The following is a 20,942-nucleotide window of genomic DNA, read 5'->3' as shown; positions in this document are numbered from 1 at the left end:
ATTACAGGTTTGTGCCACCATACTGGCCTCAAGAACTCATAGTTGGTCTGGTTTCACTGTGGATGGGATCAGGTCTAGGGAGGCTAAAAGTTAGGAAACTGAAGGGGGTGGCACAGACCACAGCGAAGTTCAAGAGCAACGTGAGGAAATAAGTACGTGTAAGATTTGAGTAGGGTTGACCAAAGCAATGGCTTAGATGAAATGCAGACAGCGAGAGCTCAGAACAAACATTCAAGGCTTTGAAGAGACTCCGAACCTGGTGCTGGGCCTTGCTCTCATGGCTGATTCTTTGCATCAATGTCCCCACTCTGTGCTCCCACATTCTTCAGCAGCCCTTCCAGGTGCCTTTTCAGTCTCAGGACAGACAACTGACGAACACCCCTTTCTTTGGACTGTGGCTACTGGGCATGTCAGAAGCTGTTCTTTGGAGGTGCAATGTGTTCTCTCTGAGTTTCTGCTCCCTGGTCCTAATTTTGCCTATGGCAATAACAGCACCCTCACCCCACCCCTACCTCGCCCAGTAGCCCTTCCTTGCTGGACACAGGGCTCATGAGTATCCCTCAGCATCTTGCTTCTCCAACATCACCACTGCCCTTTGCAGAGTTAGGGGTTTCAGCAGCAGCCCAGTTGGGAGGCTTATCAGGTGCTTTCTATTCTGCACTGGAGTTAACATTTGCTGCTATGGAGAAATAAGAACTGGTAAGACCTTTTGTACATCTAGTATTCATTAGACACCTCTTGGGGGATCCAGCTCTGTGTCCAGTGTTCCTGAGCAACTCAAGAGTAGTAAGAGAAACTCAAGGGTAGCAAGAGATGGCTTTTTTGTGGTGCTGGACATAGAATATTGGGCTTTGTACATGTTACCACTGAGCTACACTGCCAGCTTGGGGATGTAATGTCTACGGAGAAGCTCATTGTAATTGGGAGGTTATTACAGGAACAGTGTGTAGAGTCTGGGTTAGGAGACCCAAACATGTCCCCTTTGTTTTCTGATGCCGGAATTCCAAGGCATGGGAGATAAGACAGCAGGGGGGCTGGAGGGAAGGAATATGGGTCTCCATTGAGGGAGGCTCCCATTGCCTTCTCTGTGAATTGCTAGACCCATTGGCCTGCCTCAGCCTGCATCCTTTCCCCTTATGGACCACTGAATCAAAAAGGGAGGGCGAGAGCAACAGCTCTGGAAACAGAGTCTTAGCATTGTCAGTCTGGAAGGTGAAAAGAGAGTGCTTTGGAACTGTTTTCCTTCTTTTGATGCTCCCCGGTTCTTCTTTGCCCCCCCTCTTGCTGCGCAGACGCCTTTAGGCAGCCCCCCTCCCTCGCAGTACCTTGCAACAGGCTCTGGAGATTGAGCTGCGCCTCGCGAAGCAGTTCCTCTACACTCGGGGGCCTGCCCGAGGAGAGGAACACGTTCACTGGCTGTCGCCATGACGACCTCGAGTGGGCAGTCGCTGTCGCATTTTCCCGACCCGAGTTAGCTGCAGCTAGGGAAGGAGAGAGTGAGTGAGAGCGCAGCCGCGGGAGCCAGTGGGCTCCCTCAGTTCCCGAAGGCCCGCCCCTGCGGGGGGCGCGCGTGGCTGTGCTTAAAAGGCGAGGGATCGCTGTCCGCAAGATTTTTCCTCGACAGATCCTGCCGCAGTCCGTTCCCTCCTGCTTGCCTGCTTCAGTCCACGCCACAGCTGCCAGCATCTCGTCTGTGCCCTGCGCCTGCAGCCTCCAGGTCCCGCTCCGCTGCCTGGCCTCTCTGACCCCAGCTGAGAGGTAACGCGTCCCGGACCGAGCCCCTGTGGGTGTGGCCCGGGCTCGCTCGCGCCCCGTCGCCGCACTTCGGTTGTCTCCCGCGCCCACCTCCTCATTTCTGCCTCCTCCCTCAGTCCCTCTTAGTCCCTGCCCCCAGCTGCGGGACACTCAAAGCCCCAGGAACTAGTCACGATGTCAGAGGCGGCGGGAAATCTCAATAGCCTCCGCTTGGCGAATGTGGCCCTGCGAGAGGAGTTAAATGCCCTTCGAGGAGAGAATGCCCATCTGGGCCTGCAGCTCGGAAGAGCCTTGGCTGAGGTTAATTCCTTGCGGGGCAATGTCTCGAGCTACATCCGCTGGCCGATGCCCATAGTGCCCGTCCTTGCCGAGGAGAACTTTGAGTTACTGATCAATGAGACCGATCCCACTCCCGAGGAGGAGGAGGAGGAGGAGGAGGAGGAGGAGGAGGAGGAGGAGGAGGAGGTGCCGTTCCTGTGCTGGCCTCCTCCTCGCACAGATCCCGAGTATGTCTCAGATGATCTTTTGATTAACGTGGTCCAGGACTATACCAACCCCGACGGGTCCACTGACCCTCCTCTGTCACCCAGCCTGTCCCAGTCGGAGCTGCACTCAAAGGAGCCACCCCTGCAGGCCCTTCTGCCACCGCTGGAGCGGCCAGACATAGAACCATTTTCAGGCGACCCAGTCTACCTGGCTGAATTTCTGATGCAGCTAGAGACTTTCATAGCCAATCACGAGGATCACTTCCCTGGGGGCGCGGAACGGGTGGCCTTTCTGATTTCTTTTTTCACAGGGGAAGCGAGAGACTGGGCTATCTCAGTCACTCAGGAAGGAAGCTCCTTGCATGCCAACTTCCCGCGCTTCCTGGATGAAATCCGTAAGGAATTCTGTGGCCCTATCCCCTCACGCGTGGCTAAAAAGGCCATCCGTAAGCTCAAGCAGGGAGATTGTACCCTGGGCAGCTATGCAGATGCTTTTCAATTCTTGGCCCAGTTCTTGTCTTGGGATGACTGTCGCCTCCAAAAGCAATTCCTCAAAGGCTTGTCAGAGTTTTTCCGAAAGGAACTCTTATGGTCAACTGAAATGGCAGACCTGGATGAGCTGATTCTTGAGTGTGCGGAGATAGAAAGGAAAGTGCGTGTCCCCAAGGCAGCCCCACTCCCTGAAGTTCAAAATAGCGTCTACCATTTTGTTCCAGTTCCTAATGAGGATGACAATGAAGGTGTGGAGTGCTATACTGAGGATGAGGGTGAAGAGGCAGGCGGGCACAGGCTTTATGTGATGGACCAGAGGAAGCACATGAATGTTTTCTCACAAGAGCTGAGGGAGGAGGAGGAGATGAGGAAGGAGGAAGAAGAGATGGAGGATGAGGAAGATGAGTATGAGGAAGATGAGTATGAGGATGAAGATGAGGAGGAGGAGGAGGAAGAAGAGGAGGAGGAGGAGGAGGAGGAAGACAAGGAGGAAGAGGAGATGAGGAAGAATGAGGATGGTGATGAAAATAAGTATGAGGAGGATGATGAAATTGTGGTTAGGGTCCTGGAGTCAGAAGACGAGCAAGGGAGGGAAGAGATTCAGCATGTGTATGTGCACGACTACATGCATGTACACATGCATGCACTTGCTGCCCACCATCATGGCCTACATGGAGAGCTGATAGAGATGGAAGAGCCTGTCCTTGTTGACACTTCAACCCAGACCATTAGCTCTGGGATAGGCTACCATGCTGAGAATTACCTAGGCGTACCACCTCCGATACATTCTAGCAGACAGAGAAACCGAGTCCCACTTCTGGAGGGTCTTCCAGATACCAATGCTCCCTTCTACAGTTCACCACCACTGATTCGCCACGCAGCTCGCTTGGGGCAACGCCAAATGCGAAGACGGCCCTCAGTGCTCTTCTGCCTCACCCCTAGACAGGGGGGGCACCGAGCTCAAGGCCGAATTCGAGTGTGAATGCTGGGGTGACTCGGTCACGGGGAACACACCCTTCTACTGCATCCCTTGCCCTCGCTATTGCTGCTGTGTCTGCCCCATCTACTGACCAGTCTTTAAGAAAGTTCCAGACCTGAAGAACTCAAAGAAGACCTGCAGAATTCCAGACTGTTTTGCAACTACAACCAGAGAGTGAAATGTGCCCAACCAAGGCCATCTAGGGAAGGAGAGGTCAGTCAATACTCACTATTCTCTTGTCAGGTACTCTGCTCGGTCCTCACCTAAGATGGAGAGCGAGTTTCTGGGCCTGTTCGTGTAAATGCACTGGTCACCTGTGTCTTCTCCTCTAGTCGTCCCCAATCGTTGCCTCTCCTGTGTTTCTTTGCCCTGTGTCCTGTGGTTTTATCCTGACTGGCCCAACAGGACTTCACCCAATGCCTCAGTGATCAGCCCCAGTGATCTGAAGGACAGGCTACACGAAACTCTTGATGTCACTGAGACCACTTACTGGACAATGAGCAGAATGGCACCAAGAAATACATACTTGCCATATTTCCAGCAGAAGGGCCCGAAAGAGGAACCTACACCTAGCACTGTGAGAATATGCAAAGTCACGTGTGCAATGGACACCTTGACTAAGATTTAGTCTCTTTGGCTGATGGTGGCAGACTTTGAGTCCTGGATTTACCTTCCCTCAGACTCCTGCACCAGGACACTTGAGCAGGCTTTGGCCGCCTTTCCCTTAAAGGACTAGCATTAAGGGTAGGCAGAGGCAGAGGTGGCAGCAGCACCACAACTCAGTTTGACATCCTAAGGAGTGAACAGGGCCCTTTTTGCCCAGCTAGGCTTTGGCCTGCAGCCAAAGGCCTCTGAGGAGACTGTATCCTCAAGGTGGTGGAGGTGGCCTTGCTGGCCTGCTCTTTAAGCCCCTCTGACTCATTTCTGAAAGAAGAAAACAGGGCCAGCTCTCCAGAGACTGCATCCATGAAGCACTGCTGCCCAACACCTCCGCCGCCCTAACACGAGGGTCAATCCCTCCCAGGCCTGTTGCCAGCATGGCTTAAGGGGTGACTGCCTGCTATATACTCCAGGGACTTCTTGGGCACAAATTCAGGTGCCCTTAAAAAGAGACCTGCTGTCCAGTTTGGGTCCACAAAATACTGCCACTGCAGTGAAACTACACATGTACTATATCAGTTCTGACCACAAAATGGCAGCCCAATTCACTGCTGGCCCAGCTTGACCCTGGACACTGAACTTGCTGCACAGTGCTCAGCAGCTGGGCACGTGTAGCCCCAGGGTCTGTGGCCAGCAGGAAAACAGCAAATGGAGTATGTTCCTCACTGGAGTCTGAAGATGAGAACCTGGCCCTAGAATTTGAACCTAAGACCAGAGGAAGGAACCTGAGGAAGAGGAGTCCTAGACAGACCTAGTCCTCAGACTGGTTTAGGGTGAGATCTCTGTTCATCAGCAAGAGGTAAGGCACCTTTTGGCTTATTGCTTTTTGTTTCTTTGCCTGAATATCAGTGGAATCGGTTCCTATAACTTGTTGCTACCTTTACAATAGTTCCCCACAAGAGAAGAGTTAACATATAGTCATTATGGCAAATTTGGGAAGCAGAGAACGCATTAAGGGCAAAATATTCCCCTTGCAAACATGCAGAATCCCACCACACAGAAGCAGCATTTGCTCATTTCTTTCTAAAGCTGAGGTCATCTTGCTGGAGGACCAGTGGCAGCCCTGAAATGGCTGTCACCTGTGTGGTGTGGAATCATTTCACCCTCCTGAGCTGTTAGACATTCCAGGGGTTTGGCTTCCGCATTCCTATGAGGGCAGGGGTAAGGAGCCACATGAAGACTTTATTCTGTGTTGTTTTCCAGCTTCTTTCCTCAGGCGAGAGTTCCAGAAGGGAAAACACCGTTATTTGAAGCTATGGAGCCTATCTGCTGATGGCAACATGCCGGTCATGCTGTCTGTGTGCTTGTGGAGAAGTGCAAAGCGCAGGCGTCCTGTACCTCACATTCCACAGACCTCCGTGGCATAGGCCTTGCCTGATGCTGTGGTGCTTCTTACTCTGAACACGTGTAGCCTCAGCCAGGGAGAGCACGCTTGAGCAGTAAACTGGTTTGTAGGCCTCTGGGGGCAAAGGGGGCTTGGATTTCCTTTGACCTTTTCCCTTCTTTCCCAGAACTTCAATATTTTGTGATGTGACAGCTACAGGAGCTGTCCGAAGCTTTGAGTGCCTCCTTGGGTTGGGGGTGGGTCGGGGTGGGGGTGGGGGTGGGGGTATGCATGCAGGGTATAAGGGTATCCCAAGGACACCCAGAAACTTGGGAGAAACAAATATGTTACTGTCATAATTGTTACTGTTGTATTTATTGTGTTGTGAAGATAAATTGTTCTGTACGCTAAAGCTTTCTCTCCTCAATAAAAAAGGGTGTGTAAAGATTGTGTCTGTCTGTGTTACTGAACGAACATAGATGGGAACCTGTGTTACTTATTTCCTAGGCACCTTAGCTGATCTGTGCTACTCCAAAGCCTTGAGATCCTCTAGGCAAAGAAGGTCCAAGCAGTGCTTGGAAGGAAGGAATGAGGTAGGCAGGGTGGAGAGGGAGAGCCTTTCCACTTTGGAACACTAGATGGTGCTATGGGACTCCAGTGAGCTAGCTGGAAACATTCCCAGAGCAGGCCAACCAGGGCCAGCAAGATCTCCCTGCTTTTTTTTTTCAGACTGTGGAGCCAGAAAAAAACTGCACCCCATTCTGGGACTTGATCAGCTTGTTCAGAAATGATTTAAGACATTTTCCTTGCTGAACCCCTACCACTTGTAAGTGCTGGGCTAGGCACCTTGGGGCTACCATTATCCTTCATCCCGATAACCATGCTGGGCAGCAGGGTTTTTTTTTTATTATTAGTATTTTCACTGCTTTCTAGTTAAGGCTGCGGGCTTAGAAGTCACTGCCCTGTAGGTGAAAGTGAGTGGCCTCTTCATAATCCTGCCCCTACTCCATCCGTCCTACTGTCTAATAGGCCTGTCTCCCCATTCTGCTCCCTCCCAGCATTCCTGTGGAGAAACAGTCCTAGTTACAGAGGCACATTTGCGTTTTGAGAGGAAGAAATAGAGAAGAACCATTTCACTAACATTTCATCGCTACAGTTCAGGCAGGCAATGGTGTCTTTTCTTTTATCTTTTTTTTTTAAGAACTGAGGAATCCAAACCTCAGGAATCTTAGGTCCAATGTCGGACTCTGGGCCAAGCGTACTGTATCTGGGGGCTCTGAGGGAACCAGCCAGGTGGGTGGTGATTCTGTTCCACAGAGAAGCCCAGCAAGGCTGGCCCAGTGGCAGTGCTGAGCATGTGGCTGATTGTCCATTCTGGGGAAGGATGAGGCTATACAGGCTGTGAGCTGCCCCGTGAGCACCGGGAATCGTTCTAGAGCTTTAGAAGGTCAGACAGGGTACCCAGCAGCCGGAGATTTCTCATGATGCTGCAGGCAGGGGCGAGCAGGATCATTTTGTATAAAGACTAATGGGAGCAGGACAAGGACAGACAGCAGGAAAAAAGGTCAACTGTGTGCCAGCCCTGCAGGCTTCCAGGCCCGCCCTGCCAGCAACCCTCTCGTTGGCCACACCCTCTTTGATTGTTTACACTGCTGAGTTCACAGCATGGTATACAGCAAGCAGGATAGCAGCAGCGGTTTGGTCCATAACTGAGAAAGTGGGTGTGTAAACAAGGCCCTGTGTGGAGAACTGGAAGTGACTGCTGAGGATAACTGTAGATGTCAAGATGCTTGGAGGACTAGAGGATGCCAGCCTCTAAAATGAAAATGCAGTCATGATTTAGAAAAAGGAAAGCAGCTCCTCATGCCTCACAAAAGCCTGAATGTGGGAGATGTGGCTTGAAGAAGCCTTGCACCTCACAGCCTTTTTACATGGCAGAACAGAGGACAGAGGAAGGGAAGGGGGAAGTGGAGACTGAAGGTTGAAAAAGATCTTGAGGACTGACAAAACCCCCTTCCCAAGACATGCAGGAAGACACACGATCCTGCTGCCTGAGGTTCTGGCTTGACTGTTCATTGTTTACGCATTCTGACCTTTAAATGGTTTTTTAGTGAAGAAACTGAGATCTGAAAGTTCACACAATTGGCTCACGGTCACCCCCACACTGTAACATCCAGAGCCTGTGCTCTTAATCTCTACCTACACTGCCGATAGAATCAGTCTCTCCGTGATTCCTATTTCTAAAACATTTCTGAGGTGACTCTAATGCCAGTCTAGCTGTGGGGACTAAGTAGCCCAGATGACATTTCCTGGCCAGTTTCCTCCAAGCCTTCCCGTAGAGCTCCCAAAGCAGGCACCAGGTCAGAGATACAGTTCTAACCCATAGTACACAATAGAGAAATACGCGTAGCAGGGATTCCTCAGCAGACACCATGGTCTAGTGTAAGGTCACTCCTCCCCAACATCTGCCTCAGCTTCTAAGAGGGATGAATGGTCCATAGGGTGGTTGCAGACATTTGTTTTGGGCTTATGGGGCTCAGGTAGGGGTGGTGTGGGCTCCTCCTGGGGATAAGCACCTAAGGAATGAGGGGAGAGACTCCCTCAACACAGAGACCTCCAGTTAGCTTGTCCTGTATCATGCCCAGGCTAGGGAAAGCTCAGCAGGCCATCTCTCCCCAGGGACCCTGGGCAGAAACACAAAGCCCAGAGTTCTCAAGTTGCCTTGGTAACGGGGGATCTACTTGGAAGAAAACAGTTTCTTAAAGGCTTAAAAGGGTGGCTATTTCGTTTGACAGTGAGCAGGCCCTGACCTGTTCCCTGCACCCCCTCCCCTTCCTGCCTGCCACACACAGAAGTAGAATAAGGGCCCCTTACCTCAGCAGCCCTCCTAACGGGGGGTGGGGGTAGGGTGGGGACTGGGAAGTGGAGCCTTGGATGTTAATATGAGAAAGGTTAAAACGGAATGTGTGAAGTGCTGGCCATGGCTTGGGGGAGGGGCTTATCTCACAGGACCCACACACCGAGGAAACAAGGGGAGCCAGTTCCCTTGCAATTCCTTTCTCCCCACTTACCACACATAAATGAAACCTGCCCGGGGTATGGACTAGGCTAGACAGTGGAGCCGGTCCAGACTCTCCATCACCTCAGTAGAACCTCTCATTTATCTCTCCTCCAGAGTATTGTAGCTCCCTGCTGGTCTAACCAGCCCCAAATGTCTGCTGCTACTAATCAAGCCACTTTCCATGTGTCTGAGGTGGTGTTGTGGATGTGTGCCTATGCATTGAGCACCGACACACCGCTGCTTTGAGCTCACAAGTCTCACCCTCAATGGCTCTCCCTGTGGGGAGGAAGACTCCTGGACCTGATTCTGACATTCTTTGCTATCTGCTCATAAGGTAAGCACACCCACGCATCCACACAACCATAGTCCTTCCTTCTAGTCTGTCCTGTCTCCAGACATGTCGAATCACTTCTTTCTTCAGGCCCTCTCCTGCCTCTGGGCCTTTGAACATCCTATTCTTCTGTCTTTTTTTTTTTTTTTTTGGTTTTTACGAGACAGGGTTTCTCTGTATTGTTTTCGAGGCTGTCGGTCCAGCCCAGCCTCAAACTCACAGCGATCTGCCTGCCTCTGCCTCCCGAGTGCTGGGATTAAAGGCGTGCACCACCAACGCCCAGCCTATTCTTCTGTCTTAAAACGTCATAAACATTCAGGGTGCAATGACGTGACCCCACAATCTTAATTATGTGGGAGGCTGAGGCTGGAGGATTGTTTGAGCCCAGGAGTTCAAGACCAACCTGCTCACTATAAGGGGAACCTTCTGAAGAAGGAGGGAAGGGAAGGGGAGAGGAAAAGGGAAAAGGGGAAATGGGTGGGACTTCCAAACATTCTTGGCTCCACTCCAGCAGCAATCTGCTCAGCTCCAAGATTACTTCATGAAGCCACCTCTGCTCACAAACAACCCTGCCCCTCTCAGCTCCCCCTTGCCCTGTACTCCTGGCACCACTGAACCACAAGGCTGGAGTTCCACTTAGGAACAAGGGTGTTCTGGATTGCACTATGGAGCTCACTGCTGCAGGGCCTCTGCAGCATGAGAATGTGGGTTCCTCCCCCCCAGACTATGGATGCTGCCCTGGCAGATGCCTTTGGAAGGAGGACTGGCCCCTTAGACCTGGCTGCTGTTGTGCTGTTGAAGCTGGGAGGTCCCTATAAAGAGCTGGAGGGGAGACAATAGGGACTGCAACCACTTAAGCAGGAGAGACTCCATCAGATTTCTGAAACAATGGATCCCAAAGAATTAGAAGTTTCCCAGGAATCCCATAAGGGAAGGGCTGAAGCTCTGGTGTCAGGCAGAGGAGGAACCTGCCTCCCAGGAAGAGCTCTGACAACTTAGCAGACCAACTTACAGGACAGACCAGAGCCCAGAATTAGAATGGATCAGTGATTACTCCCCACGTCTGTAGCCCCAAATATGGACTTGGACTCACTATTCCTCTTCTCAATGCGGCCACATTGCAAACCGCTTTTATCAGGTTTTCATTATTACTTCTCTAATTGGAGTATTGAGGACAGGGGGTGAAGTCTAGCTTATTCAGACTGTCACACAGCTAGTTGCTCCTTCTCACCTGAGCTCCCTGGCAATGTCCATCATCTCTCTGAGGGCCATGACCTCCTCTCACTCTGTAGTGAAGAGTGACCTCTACTGGGCTTAAGGTTTACACAGACTCAGCCTTGAGTTGTTCACTGTGTTTCTCTAAGTCTTGCTTTCCTTTCTCTAAAAATGGAGGTAATAATAGAACATATCAATGAGTTCGTTGATATGAACCAGCAACGACGATAATAGCCAATACCTAGTTAGCACTGACCATGAGGCAAGCCCAAGTGCTTTACTTTTGTTAATCATCACAACCTTCCTATGAGTAGTACTACTAGTCCTCCTTTGGTAGAGTAAGGCACATGGCAGAGAGGTGAAGCTGACCAGTGTTATAACACTAGCATGCAGACAGGCAAAGTTTTATGGTTCAGAAATGAAACCCAAGAGGGCTGGGCATGGTGACCCACACCTTTAATTCCAGCACTGAGGCAGGTGGATGGAAGATTCTATGCCAGATTTGGCTACCTAGTAAGACCCTGTCTCAAGAAAAACAAAACAATGACACACTAGGACTCAGGCATGGTAGCTCATGCCTTAATCCAAGCACCTGGTACTCTAAGGCAGGAAAACCTCGAGTTCAAGACCAGCCTTGACTATATAGTGAGGTCCCCCCCCACTTTTCAACAAACAGGTAAAAGCACACAAACACAAAACAAAACTAGGCCCAAGGAGCAAAAGTGGCCTAAGGTCTAGGATAGGTCTTAAGCTTCTACCAGTCAAGTATGAACTCCTCTGGCATTTCGGTGAACCTGGATCCTTTCTCAAAATAACATTTTTTGAGATATGTTCTTTCTTGTCTTGCATGCATAAAATAAAATATGTAGTATGACAAAGGAGATCAATCATATGAGACTGTCATTTTTTAAAATCATTTTGTGGTTCAGGTCTATCTCTAATAACAGATTAAATCACAAGGCTTAATGGCAAGTGTAGAGATTAGAGTCTGATGAGTTCTGAAATGTAACAATTGTATCACGATATGAAAATAGTTGTGATTTCTGTTGGTGAGAAAAATCCCAATTCAGCTAATATATTGTTGCCTACATTCATACTTCGAGGAAATGCTAAAATTCTGTTCATGGCTGGTGGAGAAAAGATCAAATTGTTTTTCTACCCCGGTTCTCAGATCTCCTAAATTCTAGCTGTAGAGTCACTAGACATCCGTGGAGTTCAAATTAAGGAGTCCTGCCAAAGGGTATCAGAGGAAAGACAATGGCTGCCCTGTCAGCTGTGGGGACAAGCTGCGGGCTGGCAGAGGGACAAGTGTGTGGTTTCTCTTTCAAGAACTGTTTACAGAAATCATGAAGTCTGGCAGCTCCCTCTTCCTCTTGGTCCTGAGTCAGCAGCCCGGGGTGGGGCTGCTGCTGTCACAGTTGGTTTGGGTTTCTAGCTTACCGCACACCCATCCCAGAGAGTTGATTCTTTTTTTTTTCTTTTTTCATTTTCTCACCAAGGAAGTGGTGGTGGTGTTTGCTTTGTTTTAAAATTGAGACCTGCTTACAGGAGATACAGATATCTCATTTGTCTGTAAATAATCTAGAAGTAGATACACATGTTATGGACTCTAACACATTTTCTGAACTAGTGAATGCTTCACCCTAGGCCTGAGCCAGACTTGGGGCATGCAGAGAAAAGGGGGAAATCTACCAACTGGGCCAGCCACCCCAGATCATTAGCACACCAGCCCTTGCCCCACATCTCAAATGCCTTTACCTGCCTCCCTGAGTCTCTGCCAACCAGGACAGCACAGCACTGGGCACTGTGACCAAGAAGACATATGGTCAGGACAGGAGGAGGCCTTCCTTGCCTCAGCTCCCATTCAGGACACAATGTAGACAATACTTCACATGATCAAGCCCCAGGCCTATCTACAACACCTTGCTTGAGGGTCCCTGCTGTTAGAACCTGATGCCTTCGGCTCTGTTCCAGGCCCTCATACTTACTCAGAAATGCACTACGTTGGCTGGGGGCCATGTACTAAAAAGCTGCAGCTTAATTCCCACAGTGAGAGTTAGGACTGTGACAACCCTGCACTCCGCGGCCACTGGTTACTACAGACGCTAGTTCAGAATAAATCTGCCTCAGTTAACACAAGGAACAGGAAAGTATGCATCGGGCCTCAGACTGAAAGCTCCACATGTAGGAATGAGGAGGACTTACTTTCTTGCCTGTAAAGGACATGCAAACACAGGCAGAAGGAGGCCAAATGGGGTTTTAAAAACTCTTGGTTAGACTGGCTGTGAGGAAGAGACAGAAGGCTCTCAATGAATAAACCTCAGAAGTAAACATGGGGATATTTTCATTGACCTTATAGAAGCAAAAAGAATAGAAAGGAATAGAATCTGTGAACAGTTGTATGCCAAAAAGGCAACCTAGATGAAATGACTGAATTCCTAGAAAGACACAAACTGTCAAAAATGACTGAAGATGAGGCTAGCAAGAGGTCCCAGAAGATAAAAGTGTTCACTGTGCAAACCTGACGACCTAACTTCTATCCCTAGAGTCCATGGAAGAAGGTGAGAATTGACTCTAGAAAGTTGTCCTCTGCCCTCCACTCACTGTGATGGTTTGAATAAGAATGACCTCCCATAGGCTCACATGTTTGAATACTTAGTCACCAGGGAGTGGCACTGTTGAGAGGGAATAGGAGGTGTGGTCCTGTTGGAGGACATGTGTTATTAGAGGTGAGCTTTGAGGTTTGAAAAGCTCTTAGCTGCTGCTCCAGAGCCATGTGTGTTGTAATTGAAGAAAAGCAGCTTGATGTAAATGTAACACTCCCCATGCAACAGAGTTCAAGCAGAGGAGTTTTTTTATTAGGGAAAGGAATCATTAAAAGGGGAAAGGGAAGGGGGAGACCGACGTCCAGAGACAGGAGCAGCAAGAGGGAGGAAAGAGGGGCAGAGACAGACAGAGAGACAGACAGAGAGAGGGAAAAAGAGAGAGAGAAAAGGATGGAAAGTGGGTGGAGCCCTTTTAAAAGGGAACATAGTGAATATGCACAGATGGTGCTCTTAGTGACAGCAGCTGAGGGCATGTCTTGTCAGAAACCCAAGGACAGGCCAGTACAGATGCCTGATTACTAACAATGTGTGCTGCCACTCTCTTCACCATGATGATAACAGACCAAACCTCTGAAATTGTAAGCAAATCTCCAATTAAATGTTTTCTTTTATAATCTTGGTATTGGTGTCTCTTTATAGCAACACAATGTGGCTAAGACACACATGTCATGCATATGTCTGCACTTACACACACTGAGAAATAAAAAATGTAAAAATGACTAAAGAAGTAATAGAAACTTCAAATAATCTTATAATAACTAAAGAGACTAAGATAACTACAAAGAAAAGCCCAGGGGGATGGGAAGATGGTCTATTGTCGCTCTTGTAGAAGACCCTGGTTCAGTTCCTGGCACTCGCATGGTCCAGGGAATCTGACACCTTCTTTTCACGTTCATGTACACTTAATGCATGATGTGCACACACTTACATGCAGGAAAAGCACTCATGCACATAAAATACAAATAAATGGATCTTTAAAAATGAATGAATAAATAAAATATAGTATATATACACAATGGATTTTTAAAAAAGGTCAGAAACATATGGATTCACTGTTGAAGTCTACGAAATATTTAAAGAAACCTTAACAACAATTCTTTATAAACACTTTCAAAATCTTGATGCAAATGTAACACTTCCCAGCTCATCAGTAGGCCAGTACTACTGATACCAACACTGACAACAAGCAACTCAAGTACAGACCATTATCCCTTAGCAATATGAATATCAAAATTCTCAATGAGATATTCGCATACCAAATCCAGTAATATATAAAAGTAATCATATACTACTACCAAGTAGAATTTATCCTAAGAATGAAAGATTGTTTTAACATCTGAAAATCGATATAATGCATCATATTGATTTTATGAAAAACAAAATCATGATCAATCTTAGGAGGCACAAAAAGGATTTGATATAAAAATGCAATATCCTTTCATGATAAAAGCATGCAAACAAACTAAGAATAGACAAAAAAGCATGTAAGAGAAACTCACAATAACATCACATTTAATGTGTTGAAACACTGAATACATCCCCCTAAGATCAGAAACAAGAACAGGGTGTCTACTCTTTACTACTTCCATTCATCATTATACTGGAGTGTGGTGGGTTTGAATGAGAAGTTCTCCTCACAGGCTCATGGATATGAACACCAACTTGCTGGTGATGCTCTTTGGGGAAGTTATGGAAACTTTTGGAGATGGAGCCTTCCTGGAGGAAGTGCATCAGTGGAGGTGGACTTTGAGCGTTTTATGGTTTCATCCCACTTCCTGTTCCAGCTGTCTGCTTCCTTTATTTAGATGAAATGTGATCTCTCTGTTTCCTGCTTCTGTTGCTATGCCTTCCCCACTATGATGGACTTTATCCCTCTGGAATCATAAATAAATCCTTTCTTCCTTGAGTTGCTTTTGATCATGCTATTTTATCATGGCATCAGAAAAGTAAGTAATAGATACAGGTTGTAACCAGAGTGAATAAGTTAAAAAATTAAAATACATACAGATTAGAAAGGAAGAAGTAAACTAAATTTCAAAGATGACATGATCTCATACATGAAAGACTCGAAGAAATCCACTAGAAATCTATTTAAAATAATGTGTTTGATAAGATTGTAGCCTATGAACTATACAAAAATGTAGCATTATATACTTGTAATAAAAATCCAAAATGAAATAAGAAAATAAATCAGGAGTGATAGATAGTGCAAGCCTATAATCCCAGCTATTCAAAAGGCATCAACAGGAAGATATCAAGTTTGTGGTTAGCCCAGGCAACTTTGTGAGACCACGTCCTCAAATAAAAATTCTAAAAAGAGAGTTAGGTCTGTAGCTCAATGGGAGAGCTCATGATTGGCATATACAAGGTTCATTTGCTTTCCAATGCTGAACACTAATAAAAAAGAAACAAATTCTATTTACAATATCATCATAAAAATAAAGAAATGTGGGCTAGAGAGATGAGTTAATAGATAAAAGCACTAACCATATGAATTCGATGACCTGACTTCCATGCCTGGAATACATGTTAAAACCAGATGTGGTGGTGAACATCTGTAATGTTGGTACTGCTATGGACACATGGGAGGCCGATAGGAGAACCTGGAAACTTGTGGGCCAGCTACCTTGGAATTCCCTGCTCACCAACAGAAACAAGATGAAAGGAGAGTACTGACTCCCAAAAGTTGTCCTCTGTACTCGACATGTACACCACAATATGCTTACCTACCTACCTACCTACCTACCTACCTACCTACCTACCTACACACACACACACACACACACACACACACACACACACACACACACACACACACACTTGGGGGGTGTTGAGGCAGGGTTTCTCTTTGTAGCCCTGGCTGTCCTGGAACTCACTCTGCAGACCAGGGTAGCCTGTCTCTACTTCTCGAGTGTTGGGATTAAAGGCATGCACCATCATGCCCAGCTATAAATATAGTTTTAAAAAGAACAAAGAACCTGTGCTTAACCAGGTAGCAGTGGTACACATCTTTAATCTCAGCACTCCAGTGGCAGAGACAGATGGGTCTCTGTGAATTCAAGGCCAGCCTGGTCTACAGAGTGAGTTCCTGGACAGCCAGGGCTACACAGAGGAACCCTGTCTTGAAAAACAAAAACAAACATGCAAACAAACAAAAAACCTTGACCTGGTTCAAGCCTGTGACCCCAGCTTCTCGGGAGGGTAAAGCAGAAGGATCTAAAGTTTAAGGCCTGCTTGGGCTACCAAATGAGATCAAGTCTAGTCTGTACAATTTAGTGAGACCCTATCTCAAAATAAAAAGCACTAAAAGAAGGCTGATTAGAGGCTGGGGATGTGGCTCAGTTGGTAGAACACCTTTTAGAATGCAAGAAGCCCTGGGTTCAGTCTTCAACACTGAATAAAACCAGCTTGGTGGCACACGTCTGCCTTCCCAACACTACAGGAGGCTGAAGGATCAAAAATTCAAGTCATCCTTGACTACACAGATAGTTCAAGGCTAGCCTGAGATACATAAGGCTTCTTTAAAAATTAAAATAATGCTGGGCGATGATGGCACATGCCTTTAATCCCTGCACTCAGGAGGCAGAACAGGCAGATCTCTGAGAGTTCAAGGCCAGCCTGGTCTACAGAGAATTAAAATAAATCACAGGGCTGAAAATATTGCTCAGTGGTAGAGCACTTCTTCAGCATTCATAAGACCCTAGGTTCAATTTGTAGTACCAACACCTTTCCTCCAAAAAGAATAAAACACATAGAAACACAGCTAACAAAAGAGGTACACAATTTGTATACTGAAAACTACAAAACATGGAAAAGATAGCTATGAAAGCAAGCAGAAAGACATGGTATGTTTATGGATAAGTATACTTGTATTATTAAAATACTACCCATATTGGTGTACACACAATTGGTATTGGTATGCAACACAATTCTTATAACACTTTCCTCTTATAGTCATTGACATAGGAACCCTGAAGTCCACATGGGAAATCAGGTGGCCCAAAGGTGCTGAAACAATTTTGAAAAAAACCAACAAAGTTGGAGGACTTACTTATTGATTTTAAAATTTTATACAAGTTTTTCAAAATTAAAATCTTAATTATCAGACTTGAAATTAAATATATAAAAGAATATAACTGAAGCAAGAGTCCAGGGACAAGCTCACTCATCTATTACCAGCTGACTTTTGACAAAGGTGTCAATTACTTTCATTGGGAAAGTCCTTTCAACAAGTGGTATTGGGACAACTGCCTAGGTAAATGCAAAAAAAAAAAGTGGAACTGAATCCATTCCTATGTACACACAAAAGTAAACCCAAGTGTATCAAAGACCTATACATAGCAGTTAAAACTATAAAACTTAAAAGGAAATCTAGGTATAAATCTTTGAGACCTTGGATTAGATCATGGTTTCTTAGTTTGACAAAGAAGCTAAAATTATACAATGGAAAAAACAAAGCATCTCCAACAAATGGTGCTGCCACAACTGTATGTGGACATGTAAAAGAATGCAAATTGATCCATATCTATCCCCATGCACAAAACTCAAGTTCAAGTGGATCAAAGACCTCAACATACATCTAGCCACACTGAACCTCATAGAAGAGAAAGTGGGAAGCAGCCATGAACGCATTGGTACAGGAGACCACTTCCTGTACATAACACCAGTATCAGAGATACTGAGAACAGCAATTAATAAACGAGACCTCCTGAAACTGAGAAGTTTCTGCAGGTCAAAGGACACAGTCAACAAGACAAAACGACAGCCTACAGAATGGGAAAAGATCTTCACCAACCCCACATCTGATAGAGGGTTGATCTATAAAATATACAAAGAACTCAAGAAACTAGACATCAAACTACCAAATAATCCAATTAAAAAATGGGGTATAGATCTAGACAGAGAATTCTCAACAGAACAATCTCAAGTGGCCAAAAGACATTTGAAGAAGTGCTCAGCATCCTTAGTCATTAGGGAAATGCAAATCAAAACCACTCTGAAATACCATCTTACACCTGTCAGAATGGCTAAAATAAAAAAAACTAATGACAGCTTATGCTGGAGAGGATTGGAGAAAGGGGAATACTCCTCCACTGCTGGTGGGAGTGCCAACTCGTACAGCTGCTTTGGAAATCAATATGTAGTTTCTCAGAAAATTGGGAATCAATCTACCTCAAGACCCAGCAATGCCACTCTTAAACATATATCCAAAGGATGCACACTCATACCACAAGGATATTTGCTCAACTGTGATCATAGCAGCATTGTTCATAACAGCTAAAATCCGGAAATAACCTAGATGCCCCTCAACAGAAGAATGGACAAAGAAAATGTGGTATATTTACACAATGGAGTGTTAATCAGTGGCAAAAAAGATAACATCATGGAATTTGCAGGCAAATGGATGGAACTAGAAAAAAAATCCTGAATGAGGTAACCCAGACCCAGAAGGACAAACACAGTATGTACTCACTCAAAAGTGGATATTAGACATAAAGAAAAGGATAACCAGTCTACAGTCTATAACCCTAGATATGGCAATAAAAGAAAAATACAAATTGGACTTCATCGAAATTTAAAATTTTTTGTTATAAGCAATTCCATACAGAAAGTGAAAAGACACCTTACAAAATGTGAGAGCATATTTACAAGCTATGTATATGATAAACTTGCATCTAAAATGTATAAGCATCTCTTACAAATCATTGAGATAAATAATCCAGATCAAAAGTTGGCAAGGGGTCTTAAAAGACATTTCTGCAAAGGAGATATACAAATAGTCAAAACACATGAGAAGATGTTCAGCACACAATTAATCACTAGGGAAACATTTAAAAAATACTACTTCACATCCACTAGGATAGCTATAATAATGATGATGATGATCATGATATAATCAGATACATGTTAGTTAGGATGTGGAGAAACTAGTGCCTTCATACATTGGTGATGAATCCACTCTGAAAAAGTCTTGCAGTCTTCCAAAATGTTAAACACAGAGTTACCGCATGATGTATAATGTTTTTGCTTCTAATAATATACCCAAGAGAAATGAAAATATATTTCCACATAAAAACTTAAACATGGATGTTTCTAGCTGAACTATTTACTCTCACCCAAAGTCCAAATGTTCATCAACTAGCAAGTAGATAAACTAATCAATCATACAATGAAAAGTTCTTCATCGATAAAAATGAATGAAGTACTGCTACATTCTACACTGTGGACAGACCTTAAAAACATCAAACTATGTGAAATAAGCTAGCTACAAAAGGCCACATAGTGGGTGATCCAATTTTATAACATTCAGGACAGGCAAATTCACAAAATCAGAAAATGTATCAATGCTTGCCTAAAGCTGGAGAGAGGCTTGGGAGGAAATGTTGAGTGACTGATAATGGGCACATTAGGGTGATGCTCTAAAATTGATAATGGTGATGACTGCATACTCTCTGAAGTTACTTTAGTGTAGTATAAACCCACTGAATCGCACAACTGGAAATGGGCAGATTTTATGGTGTATACATGCTTCGTCTCAATAAAACTGTTCTGAAGCAAAAACCACAAGCAAACAGCAAGGGTTATAAAGCAGAAGTGTACCACACAACCATACTGAGGCATCAAGACAAGGTGGGAACATGTGACTGGGGAACTATGTGACAAGCTGCAAAATCCCAGTGCAATTCAGTAGAGCCCAGACAGCGACCATATATTAGCAGGCATTGAGCACACTATGAACTAAAGTGCTTATTGGAATGCAAAAAAATATACTTTAGAGGCAAGTGTCATACTAAGCTGTTTCTATATTCTGGGGAGCATAGTTTAAAAGGGACAGGTGAGGCTGGAAGCAGCATGGTTGGAGCTTCAAACTCATCCCCCATCTACCCCTAACCTAATCACCTAAGCTGGATCTTGGTCTTTGCAATCAGCTCTTCCAGCCCTGTATCAGATTTCACAGCCTAATCAGGGTGCTGCTGGGGCCTGTGGAAATGGAGATGGCAATGAGTAGAGTTCACTGACCAGCTTTGAAAGCTGAAATCTACTTGGGCTCTCATCGGGTAATTCAGACATCTCCACAGCAATCAAGGAACTCGGACAGCTTCCAGGCCTCCCTCCCTCCCTCCCTCCCTCCCTCCCTCCCTCCCTCCCTCCCTCCCTCCCTCCCTCCCTCCCTCCCTCCCTCCCTCCCTCTCTCTCTCTCTCTCTCTCTCTCTCTCTCTCCTGTGTCTGGCCCTTAGCCTCACATCCATTCCCCAACTGAACTCCCTGGACCAGCCACTCTCAGCACCGTGGTTAAAGTTCCTTTGGTTCCACAGACTCTTGTTCACTGCTTTCTGCTTCTAAACTTCTGGAACCTTGAGTTCCATTCTACTGCAGTGTCACTGGACGAGCATAGATCCATTCGTCTGCCCTTAGGTGGGCATGAGATCCATGTAGGAGTCGCACCATCCCAAGTCCTCTCCAGTAGTCTTACCTTCCAGTCTGCCCATCGCTTGTTCATGAAGTGCTAAGCTTCTCTACTTCACCAGAGTATACTCATTAGACTCTAAAGATATAATATCTCTAATAGTATTTTTAAAAGTCTTTCTGGTAGAAAGAAATCACTCATAAGTTCACCGTGTCTAGTCACACACACACACATTCACACATAAATACCATTACAGTAATAATAGAATTTTACTTAGCAACTCACAGGAACTTTATGATCCACTTAGAATCACTGTCATGCTGAAGGAACACACACACACACACACACACACACACACACACACACACACACAAATGCCCCAGACATTTCTTTAGGCACAAATTTAATCCTCACAAGAATCCTGTGAAGCAGATCTCATTATTTCCTTCATGTTACAGATGAAGAAATCGAGACACTGAAAGGTCAGAGAGCTTGTCCAAGGTCATACAGATACAATCCAGGCTGCTTGGTACCAGAGTTTGTGTTCACACCTCATTGGGGGAAATTAAAACACAGAATATTTAGCTACTTATTTATTGTTTAGAACTTCCAGACACTCTAGCTGA

General features: G+C 46.0%; 2 protein-coding genes across 4 annotated transcripts in view; one reads left to right on the top strand and one right to left on the bottom strand.

Moving 5' to 3' along the window:
- Positions 1-20,942, bottom strand: part of Nhsl2 (NHS like 2) — a 239,757-nt gene that overhangs the window by 14,892 nt on the left and 203,923 nt on the right. The window contains exon 1 of one of the 3 annotated variants that reach the window (XM_021233590.2): positions 1,326-1,686. The exons of the other annotated variants lie outside the window; for them this stretch is intronic. Within the exon in view, the coding sequence (XP_021089249.1) occupies positions 1,326-1,686 (361 nt within the window). Of the gene's footprint in view, positions 1-1,325; positions 1,687-20,942 lie in introns of those variants that run through there. 3 annotated transcript variants of the gene reach the window in all.
- Rtl5 (retrotransposon Gag like 5) lies at positions 1,717-5,947 on the top strand. The gene is made up of 2 exons (XM_013121333.3): positions 1,717-5,170; positions 5,575-5,947. The coding sequence occupies exon 1, from the start codon at positions 1,930-1,932 to the stop codon at positions 3,712-3,714; it is 1,785 nt and encodes a 594-aa protein (XP_012976787.1). The 5' UTR covers positions 1,717-1,929; the 3' UTR covers positions 3,715-5,170; positions 5,575-5,947.

Source organism: Mesocricetus auratus, unplaced genomic scaffold (assembly GCF_017639785.1).
Source record: "Mesocricetus auratus isolate SY011 unplaced genomic scaffold, BCM_Maur_2.0 Super-Scaffold_100003, whole genome shotgun sequence".
NCBI classification, from domain to species: domain Eukaryota; kingdom Metazoa; phylum Chordata; class Mammalia; order Rodentia; family Cricetidae; genus Mesocricetus; species Mesocricetus auratus.
This window is presented reverse-complemented; position numbering and strand designations above follow the sequence as displayed.

What these genes read in the sequence shown, in the direction of transcription:
- Rtl5 (XM_013121333.3), top strand. Translation starts at nt 1,930, where the DNA reads ATGTCAGAGGCGGCGGGAAATCTCAATAGCCTCCGCTTGGCGAATGTG.